Source organism: Hypanus sabinus, chromosome 1, assembly GCF_030144855.1.
Source record: "Hypanus sabinus isolate sHypSab1 chromosome 1, sHypSab1.hap1, whole genome shotgun sequence".
In the NCBI taxonomy this organism is placed as follows: Eukaryota; Metazoa; Chordata; class Chondrichthyes; order Myliobatiformes; family Dasyatidae; genus Hypanus; species Hypanus sabinus.
In genome coordinates, this window is record NC_082706.1 from 56,990,223 (window position 1) to 57,001,595 (window position 11,373).

Below are 11,373 nucleotides of genomic sequence, written 5' to 3' on the forward strand. Positions count from 1 at the left end.
AATGACTTCGGCTCCACAGCAGTGTGTGATTCGCAACCCAATCGCAAAAGGTATTCCTCATCTGTGTTTTAAAGGGATGTCCCTCCATTCTGAGGCTGTACTCCCAGTCCCAGAGACTCCCACTGTAGGAAACATCCCCTGTCCATCCACTCTATTAGGCCTTTTGAAATTGAATAGGTATCAGTGAGATCCCCCCCCCCCCACCCCCAATTCATCTAAACTCAGAGCATAAGCTCCTCTTGTTTTAACCCTTTCATTCTTGGAATCATTCTCGTGAACTTCCTCTGGACCCTTTCCAATACTTGCACATCTTTCCTTCGATTTGGAGCCCAAAATATGATCTGGACAATGACTTTTAAATCCTCAGCATTAGATCCTTGCTTTTATATTCTAGAGCTCTCAGAATGGATGCTAACATTGTATTTGCCTTCCTTAACACCAACTAAACCTGCAAGGTAACCTTTAAGGAGCCTTGCATGAGAAGTCCCCAAGTCCCATTGCACCTCTCTATTTTGCCCTCTATTAGAAGATAGCCTACACTAGTGGTCACCAACCTTTTTAAGCCCAAGATCCCCTACCTCGGCCTTAGTGAAAGGCGAGATCGACCCCAGATCGATCAGTCACACGCATGCGCACTGGGGCAGAAAAGACCAGAAGTAAAACCCCGCAACCCGGAAGTAGAAATAATGCATCAGCACCAGGGGTCACCACCCTTTTTTGCACCACGAACCAGTTTAGTATTGACAATATTCTTGCGGACCGGCCGATGGGAGGAGGGGGTGTTAAACACGACGGGAATGCAGCGATACTCGAAGCAGGTTCCTTATGTCCAGTCTATTCCACAATTTCGTTTTCGCTGCTCTCGGCACTTAGCCGCTGTCCTGCACTGCTCACGTTTTTTCCACTGAGAAAACTCAGTGGGTTCGTCTTTAAGTGCAGGGTGTTTGGACTCGGTACCAAAACAGTTTTGAGGGCTTCATTGCCTCATTAGACAGCCTCTGCCCGCCCGCCGCCAGACGCCCTGGACAGGTACAGCTGGTCGTGGGTGGGGTGAGAGGTCAAGATCAGGGCCGGAGGTCCCCGTACCGGGGCCATAGTGGTTGCAGTCCAGAGAGAGCGACAGGCCCGCGCCCGCCCTCTACAGGATCTATCGGCCGACAAAAGTTTGTTTCAGCTAATCGCAGCGAGGTAGCTACTCTGCTACTTACGAAATGGATTAGGTCATCTGCGAATATTTTGGCACCGGGTTCCCCACGAACATTCAGTGTGCTAAACAGGTTCAGAGGCGGCGTCCGTCTGTCCGCGCTCCAGGCCAGAAGCAATGGCGCTTCCCGCCGGCTGCGCGAGGGTGTCACTGCGTTTAGGCGACTTGCGTGCATTCAGGTTCAACAGACGGCGAGACAGGGAATGAAAGGTGCAGCTGACTCATATTGTTTCCTTGAGGCCCGGTCGTTGGGGACCACTGAATTACACTGTGTAGTGCGGGGGTGGGGGAGCTACACGCATGCACACTGGGCAGAAAGAACGGAACTAAAACCCCGCAACCCGGAAACAATCTCTCAACAGTATTTGTGCATTTATTTTTCTTTTTTTTTGAGATCTACTGGGAAAGTCTCAAAGATCGACCAGTCGATCGCGATTAATGAGTTGGTGACCACTAGCCTACACCTTTATTTCTTCTATCAAAGTGCATGACCATACACTTCCCAACACTGTATGCCATCTGACACTTCCTCTTAATCCTCCTGCACACTCCCTGATTTCTTAACACCAGCTGCCCCTCCACCCACAAACAGAAGATCTGTAGGTGCTGGAAATCCGAGCAACACACATGAAAAGCTGGAGGAACTCAGCATGCCAGACAGCATCTATGGAAAAATGTTCAGTCGATGTTTCGGGCCGAGACCCTTCAAGTACTAGAAGTACAGTCTACTCATGGATAGTCAACATGGCTTTGTGAAAGGAAGATCGTGCCTCACGATCCTGATTGAGTTTTTTGAAGAGGTAACAAAAGAAATTGATGAGGGTAGGGCAGTGGATGTGGTCTACATGGACTTTTGCAAAGCATTTGACAAGGTCCCTCACAAGAGACTCGTCCAGAAAGTCATGAGACATGGGTTGTGGAACCTTGGCTGTTTGGATAAAAAATTGGCTTAAAGGAAGAAAGCAGAGGGTAGTTGTGGAAGGAAAGTATTCTGCCTGGAGGTCGGTGACTAGTGGAGTGCTGCAGGGATCTGTCCTGGGACCCCTGCTATTTGTAATTTTTATAAATGACCTGGATGTAGAGGTGGAAGGATGGGTGAGTAAGTTTGCGGATGACAGGAAGATTGGAGGAGTTGTGGATGGAGCTGTAGGTTATTGAAAGTTACAAGAGGATATAGATAGGCTGCAGAGTTGGGCAGAAAACTGGCAGATGGAGTTCAATCCGGACAAGTGTGAGGTGATGCATTTTAGAAGGACAAACCAGAAGACTGAGTACAGGATTCATGGTCAGTTACTTAAGAATGTGGATGAACAAAGGGACCTTGGGGTTCAAATCCATACATCCCTCAAGGTCGCTGCACAGGTTGATAGGGTTGTTAAGAAGGCCTATGGGATGCTAGGCTTCATTAACAGGGGGATTGAGTTCAAGAGTAGAGAGGTCATATTGCAACTCTACAAATCTCTGGTGAGACCGCACTTAAAGAGTATTGTGTTCAATTCTGGTCACCTGATTATAGGAAGGATGTGGAAGCTATGGAAAGGGTGCAGAGGAGATTTACCAGGATGTTGCCTGGTTTGGAGAACAAGTCATATGAAGCAAGGTTAGCAGAGCTGGGACTTTTCTCTTTGGAGTGTAGAAGAATGAGAGGGGACTTGATAGAGGTCTACAAGATTATGAGAGGCATAGAAAGGGTGGATAGTCAGTACCTGTTTCCCAGGGCACCAATAGCAAACACCAGAGGGCATATGTACAAAATTAAGGGAGGGAAGTTTAGGGGAGACATCAGGGGTAAGTTTTTTACACAGAGGGTCGTGAGTGTCTGGAATGACTTGCCAGGGAGGGTGGTGGGGGCCAAAACATTAGGGGTATTTAAGAGCCTCTTGGACAGGCACATGGATGAAAGAAAAATGGAGGGTTATGGGGTAGCGTGGGTTTAGTACTTTTTTTAAGGATTATATGGGTCGGCACAACATGGAGGGCTGAAGGGCCTGTACTGTGCTGTAGTGTTCTATGATTCTATCAGGATGGGACTCTTTCAGTCCTAATGAAAGGTCTCGGCCTGAAACATTGATTGTTTACACTTTTCCATAGATTCTGCCAAGCCTGCCGAGTTCCTCCAGCATTTTTGCGTGTGTTCTCTGCCACCAAAGCCATCAGTTCTGTTATTGACAAATAACATGAAAAAGCAGTACCAACACTGACCCTGCCTAATTTATCAGGCAAGATTTTCCCTTAAAGAAAGCCATGTCTACTTGCTTCCAAGTACCCCAAAATCTCATCCAGAATAATGGACTTTTGCCTCCCTCCCTTGTTAGAGGTGAGGCTCATTGGTGGTGAGGCTCTCGGGCTGGCAGCAATTCCACCGGCGGCCAGTAGGTGGCGGTGTCGTTTTACTGGAGCCAATGCAGGCTGCCCTCTGAGAAAGGATGGGTGTAGGGGATCACTGAGACAAGGAGGGGGTGTAGGGTCTGAAGGGGTTTAAACTGGTGGGGTGGGTGGGGGCTGACTGATGTGGAAGGGTGTAGGGGTCACATAGATGGGGAGGGATGTAATGGGCAGAGGGTGACAGATGGGGATGGGTGTATTCTGTGACCCTGTCTGACCAGTGACCCTTGGCCTCTCCCACAGGCAGTAACTGGATTGGGACACTGACCCTGAACCCAGCAGGAGGACATGCTACGTACTACCACAAAGCTAATGAGCAGGTAAACGGGGTACACCGCGGTTGGGGCATGAGCAGGGTGCGCCGTGCTTGGTGCCAAACGGGGAGGGGTGTTGGTGGTAGTGAGCCCCTCACCCCATGGTGACCTTCATAGACTTCCTGGGTCAGTGGGATCTTGCTGTTCCTAAGGCTACGCACTGGACATCACTTCGCACCTGCAACAACTGTGCCTCTCCAGTGTCAGGGAGGGGCTACTCTGGGAGTCCGGTCCCCTTGGCCTGTAACTTTAGGGGATTCGGGACGACCGAGGCTGACTCTAAATCACTGTCCTCTTTCCGCTCCCAGTTACAGGTGGGTGTGGAGCTAGAGGCCAGTCTCCGCATGCAGGAAACCAACGTCACCTTTGGCTACCAGCTGGACTTACCAAAGGCCAACCTACTGTTTAAAGGTGGGTGTGCAACATCCTGATGGACAGAGGGTGTGGAGAGGGGAGGAGTAAATTTATCATGGTAGGAAACAGCATTGTCTCAGGTCTCGGTTTCTTTTTAGTGTATTTGAGGGAGGGTGGTGATTTGCTGAATTCTGATCGGAGGACGGTGTACAGAGTTGGTGTTGGGATGTGTGGTGGCACTTGGAGGTTTTCCTCAGCACATCCGTGGGTGTGATGATCGTCGATGCAAATGAAACTGTGTTTCGACGTACATGACAAGAGAAGCACTGTACAGGAACACCATGGCACAGGGATCTGAAATGGAGGGGAGAGCGGTAAACAGTTTATGGATTGAGGAAGTCTGGGGGCGTGGTGGGTCAGATGACAAAACATGGTTGGTTTGTTGACAAACAGGAATGGCTAAGTACCTAATGAGTTTGAGTGAGAAGCCAATTCCGAGACACTCTCCTCCCACCCTCCAGGTGCTTTGACGAGCTGACAGCCAGTCTCTGTGAATACTATGGCTGTTCTATCCCATCCATCCTAGACTTCCCAGCACAGTCTCTGTTCGATCTCTCTCTCTCTCCATTCCAACTGTCCACCCACCCCCAAGGTGCACACTCTCCTCTCTCCCCGCACCCCCCTCCCCAGATGCACACACCCACACATTTAGCACCTACGCTGGACTTTGCTTCTCCTTAATCAGGAAAAAGACCTTCCCATTTATCCTGGTTTTCCATTGTTTTGTGGTCCTCAGTTCAACCTCCTTTCAGTGTTCCAAAGTGGTCCTGACTCCTCTAAGCCTCATCCCTTTCTGGTTCTTCAATCATAGAACATCACAGCACAGAAACAGGCCGTTTGGCCCTTTTTGACTGTGCTGAACCATTTCGCTGCCTGCTCCCAGCCCATATCCCTCCATACTCCTCTCAGCCATTTACCTGTCCAAGTTTTTCTTAAATGTTAAATGTCAGCCCACATTTACCACTTCATCTGGCAGCTCATTTCACACTCCCACCACACTCTGTGTGAAGAACCCCCCCTCCAATTTCCCTTTAAACTTTACCCCCTTCACCCTTAACCCATGTCCTCTGGTTTTTTCCTCCCCTAGCCTCAGTGGAAAAAGCCTGCTTGCATTCACTCTATCTTTACCCATCATAATTTTATACACCTCTATCAATCACCCCTCATTCTCCTACACTCCAGGGAATAAAGTCCTAACCTATTCAACCTTTCTCTGTAACTCAGTTTCTCAAGTTCCAGTAACATCCTTGTAAACCTGCTCTGCACTCTATCAACCTTATTAATATCCTTCCTGTAATTCGGTGACCAAAACTGCACACGATACTCCAAATTCGGTCTCACCAACGTCTTATACAACCTCATCATTACATTCCAACTCTTATACTCAATACTTTGATTTATAAAGGCCAATGTACCAAAAACTCCCTTTACTACCCTACCTACCTGTGATGCCATTTTTGGGAATTTTGTATCTGTATTCCCAGATCCCTCTGTTCCACTGCACTCCTCAGTGTCCTACCGTTTACCTTATATGTTCTACCTTGGTTTTTCCTTCCAAAGTGCAATACCTCACACTTGTCTGTATTAAACTCCATCTGCCATTTTTCAGCCCATTTTTCCAGCTGGTCCAGATCCCTCTGCAAGCTTTGAAAACCTTCCTTACTGTCCTCTACACCTCCAATCTTTGTATCTTTGTAAAATTTGCTGATCCAATTTACCACATTATCATCCAGATCATTGATATAGATGACAAATAACAATGGACCTAGCACTGATCCCTGTGCCATACCACTGGTCACAGGCCTCCATTCAGAGAAGCAATCCTCCACTACCACTCACTGACTTCTCCCATTGAGCCAATCTCTAATCCAATTTATTACCTCACCATGTATACCTAGCAACTGAATCTTCCTAACTAACCTCCCATGCAGGACCTTGTCAAAGGCCTTACTGAAGTCCATGTAGACAACATCCACTGCCTTCCCTTCATCCACTTTCCTGGTAACCTCCTTGAAAAGCTCTAATAGATTTGTTAAACATGACTTATCACACACAAAGCTATGTTTACTCTCCCTAAAAAGTCCCTGTCTATCTAAATACTTGTAGATCCTATCCCTTAGTACTCCTTCCAATAATTTACCTACTACCGACGTCAAACTTGCCGGCCTGTAATTTCCCGGATTACTTCTAGAGCCTTTTTTAGACAACGGAACAACATCAGTTATCCTCCAATCCTCCGGCATGTCACCTGTAGATACCGACATTTTAAATATATCTTCCAGGGCCCCTGCAATTTCAACACTCGTCTCCTTCAAGGTCCGAGGGTCCCTGTCAGGTCCTGGCGATTTATCTACTCTGATTTGCCTCAAGATAGGAAGCACCTCCTCCTCTTCGATCTGTATAGGCTCCATGACCTCACTACTTGTTTGCCACTGACTCCATGCCAGTTTCCTTAGAAAATACAGATGCAAAAACCCCATTAAAGATCTCCCCCATATCTTTTGGTTCCATACATAGCCGACAACTCTGATCGTCAAGAGAACCAACTTTATCCCTTACTATCCTTTTGCTCTTAATATACCTGTAGAAGCTCTTTGGATTATCCTTCACCCTGACTGCCAAAGCTACCTCATGTCTTCTTTTAGCCCTCCTGATTTCTTTTATTAAGTATTTTTTGCACTTTTTATACTCCTCATGCACATTATTTGCTCCCTGGTGCCTATACCTGTCATATATCTCTCTCTTCTTCTTTATCAGAGTTCCAGTATCCCTTGAGTACCAAGGTTCCTTATTCTTATTCACTTTGCCTTTAACCCTGACAGGAACATATAATCTCTGTAATCTCAAAATTTCTCCTTTGAAGGCCTCCCACTTACCAATCACATCCTTGCCAGAGAACAACCTGTCCCAATCTATGCTTTTTAGATCCTTTCTCATTTCTTCAAATTTGGCCTTTTTCCAGTTTAAACCCTCAACCTGAGGACCAGATCTATCTTTATCCATGAACTAGTTGAAACTAATGGTGTTATGATCACTGGAACCAAAGTGTTCCCCTACACACACTTCCGTCACCTGCCCTAACTCATTTCCTAATAAAAGATCTAATATTGCATCCTCTCTAGTCGGACCTCTGTATATTGATTTAGAAAACTTTTTCTGAACACATTTTACAACTCTAACCATTCTAGACCTCTAACAGTATGGGAGTCCCAGTCAATATGTGGAAAATTAAAATCCCTACTATCACAACTTTCTGTCTCCTGCAGTTGTCTGCTATCTCTCTGCAGATTTGCTCCTCCAATTCTTGCTGACTATTGGGTAGTCTATAATACAACCCCATTAATGTGGTCATACCTTTCCTGTTTCTCAGCTCCACCCGAATGGCCTTGGTAGTTAAGCCCTCTAATCAGTCCTGCCTGAGCACAGCTGTAACATTTTCCCTGACTAGCAATGCCACCCCACCCCACCCTTCATCCCTCTGCCCCTCCTGTAGTCAAATTTCACTAATGGCTTCAATGTCATAATTCCACGTGTCAATCCACACCCTCAGCTTGTCAGCCTTCCCCACAATACTCCTCGCATTGAAATAGACACACCTCAGAAGATTATTACCACCACACAACCCTTCTATTTGTGACTTTGCATGAAACTTTAACATCATTTATTTTCAGACCCACTCCATTATCTACTCTGGCACTGTGGTTCCCATCCCCCTGCAAATCTAGTTTAAGCCCCCCACCCCCCCAATAGCACTAACAAACCTCCCTGCAAGGGTATTGGTCCCCCTGTAGTTCAGGTGTAACCCGTCTCTCTTGTACAGGTCCCACCTGCCCCAGAAGAGGTCCCAATGATCCTGAAATCTGAAACCCTGCCCCCTTCACCAGTTCCTCAGCCACATGTTCATCCTCCAGAGCATCCTATTCTGACCCTCACTGGCACATGGCACAGGTAGTAATCCTGAGATTACCACCCTCGAGGTCCTGCTTTTTAACTTCCTACCATGTTCTCTATACTCACTCTTCAGGACCTCGTCACTCTTTCTTCCTACGTCGTTGGTACCAATATGTACCATGACATCTGGCTGATCACCCTCCCATTTCAGAATGCTGCGCACGCGATCAGAGATGTCCCTGACCCTGTCACCCGGAAGGCAACAAGCCGTCTGGGAGTCTCTGTCACGACCACAGAACCTCCTGTCTGTACATTTAACTAGCAAGTCCCCTATCACTACTGCTCTCCTCTTCTTCCCCCCTCCCTTCTGCATTGCAGAACCAGGCTCAGTGCCAGAGATCCGGCTGCTGCAGCTTGTCCCAGGTAAGTCATCCCCCCCAACAGTATCCAAATCGGTGTACTTGTTGAGGGGAATGGCCACAGGGGAGCCCTGCTCTGCCTGCCCTTTCCCCTTCCCTCGCCTGACGGTAACCCAATTACCTGTGCGCTGCTCCTTTGGCGTAACTGCCTCCCTGTAGCTACTATCTGTAAACTCCTCATTCTCCCGAATGATCCGGAGGTCATCCAGCTCCTGCTACAGTTCCCGTATGCGTTTTGTAAGGAGCTGCAGCTGGATGCACTTCTTGCAGGTATCGTTGTCAGGGAGACCGGAGGTCTCCCTGACTTCCCACATCCTGCAAGAGGAACATTCCAACATCCTGCCTGGCATTCTGTCTACTCTAAACGAACAAAACAAAACTTACCGAACCTACCCTCGCCTCTGCCTATTCACGCCGAAGCCTGTTGAGCCAAAGCTGTCCCACTCTGACTCAGTCCACTCCGATGATGGCCGCTGTATATGGTGATCTTTTATTTAAACCTTTGGCATGCTACGTCACGTGCCTGCGCAGTCTAGCCTCTGTTCCCCGATTGGTTTTTTAAAAAATGGCTTCTCTCCAAGATGCCTTTAGTCCTTCCCTCTCCGCCTCTTGCTTCAATTTCTGACTTCCTTCCCCCTATTCCAGAGGGACTGTTTGAGTCTGATCCTGGCCTTCGTTAAGACGACTTCCATCCCCCTCAAACTCCCCCTGTACCCATTCCCAAGCAGTTACATCAGCACTGTACTGTGGATCCAGAGGGAGTTTCTACAGTGGAGGCCAGGATTTGCCCCTGAAAGGTGGAAGTACCTCCCACAATATAAAGACATACTGGGTAGATTAATTGTACTGAGATTAAGTTAGGGTTAAATCAGGGTTGTGGGGTTGCTGGTGCAGCATAACTCTTAAGAGCCAGAAGGACCTACTCTGTGCTGTATCACTAAATAAGTAAAGAGATCGACAGGCGCGGGCTCATTTCTAAGACCACAGTGCAGGGTGTGGAGAGCAGAGGTCTGTGGGGTGGGTCAGGCAGTGACCTCATAGGAGGTCGAGTCAGTGAAATGAGGACTTAATTCTTTTCTCTTTTACCCTCCCCTCCAAACTGTGTGTCTGCAGGTTCCTTGGACAGTAACTGGGTGGTAGGCGCCACCTTGGAGAAGAAATTGGTGCCCCTGCCCCTGACACTGGCTCTGGGAGCCTTCCTCAACCACAGGAAGAGCAAGTTCCAGTGTGGCTTCGGTCTGACGATTGGCTAGTCCTGGGGCCCCCACCCGCTGCACACAGACGAGGAGGGAAACAATGGACGTTTTTATATTTTACTGGAATGTACAGAGACCTTGTTTTCCAAGGGTCCCGTCTTCGGTGGTCCAGGGCGGGGGACAGAGGAGTGGGGGGCCAGGGATGCAAGGTCTCTCCTGTCATCCCCTAGAGATGCGACTGACGTTGGTCTCTCAGTACATTAGGTTGTGGGGGGAGGCAGAGGGAGGTGGGAGAGACTGCTCCACCCCTCCACCCCACTCATCTGTGGGGTGCGTTAAATCCTGGGGTCGTCTCTTGGTTTGAATTCACTTGTTCTCGTTCAATCCCTTCCCCTCTCCTTCCTCTTGCTTTTAACAAACGGTTCCCCGGTCTTACCAGGTCCCAAGAGGTGGTGGCCTCTGCTCTCCTGGGCCTTCTCTCTGACCTCTGCCCACAGCGGCCAATGTACAGAGTGTGGCCCTGTCACTGCAGGGACGTGTGCATGGAAATCATGTTTCATAACGTAACCCACACCAGACATGTTCCTCTTTCGTTTTTTTTGCAAACGAGATTGTGCATTTACTCTGTTAATAAACCAAATGGAGCCACAGTCCCCAGGACCCAGGACTGTGTGTCTGCCATACACACTCGTGTCTCTGTCTGTCTGTTCATCGTCGTCTTCAATGCCCCTCCCATGTGGCACTCCCTTCTGCAAGTGTTCACTGTTCTGGGTGTAGGGACTCGTCCCCCTGTTGCAGTTTCCCATTCCTGGCCCGTGTGGAGGACTGTGCTACAGGGTTGGCATGGTACCTGGGGCTGCTGGGCTGCATCCAGTTTTGGAGGCCACAGCCAGCGATTGTGTAACCAGCTGGTTTGAGCAGCAGCAGCCTGGGCTGTGAATTGGCGAGCTGCCCATCTGTGTGGTATGCCGCCATGATTACACAACATCCCCTCGCTGGCAGCCTGCCTGGCCTCTCCACACAACAACAGGCCTGTTGTTTTGCTCTTTATTAACCTCCAGCTTCCCTGCCTCCCCCGGTTTCTGACCCATTGACACAGCACAAACTCTGTATTCCTCCACACCCTCACCACTATCCATGACAGCAGCCTGCTAATCAGAATCACCCCAATCCCTTTCTAGACACCCTACTCCTCCAGTGTTACAGCATCTACAGGTCAGGAGTGTGATAGGACACTTCACTATTACCTGTGGGGTTAGTCCATGAACTCCACATCCGCCGCATTACCTGTCCCCCACCTACAGGTCAGGAGTGTGATGGGACACTCCCTACTTCCTTGAGTACATGGAGATCTAACTACTCCCAAGGATCTCAACTGGTTCCCCATCCACCCCCATAAACGGGGGCTGCAGTGTCTAAAGAACCTACCTCAGTTACTTGTCCGGACTACTCCAACAGCCCCCCACTCCCATCTCTCCCGCTGTGCGATGCCCACAGAAAATATAAAAATAGAGGGTGGGGGTAAGGTGAGGATGAGCGGGATCGACAGA

General features: G+C 48.7%; 1 protein-coding gene across 1 annotated transcript in view; it reads left to right on the forward strand.

The window, feature by feature from the left end:
• The window catches only part of LOC132394045 (mitochondrial import receptor subunit TOM40 homolog), a 37,799-nt gene extending 27,291 nt beyond the window's left edge, over positions 1-10,508 (forward strand). Inside the window, exons 7-9 of the mRNA XM_059969700.1 lie at positions 3,833-3,909; positions 4,212-4,314; positions 9,741-10,508. Coding sequence (XP_059825683.1) covers positions 3,833-3,909; positions 4,212-4,314; positions 9,741-9,880 — 320 coding nt within the window. The 3' untranslated portion in view covers positions 9,881-10,508. The remainder of the gene's footprint in view (positions 1-3,832; positions 3,910-4,211; positions 4,315-9,740) is intronic.
• The last annotated feature ends 865 nt before the right edge of the window (positions 10,509-11,373 follow it).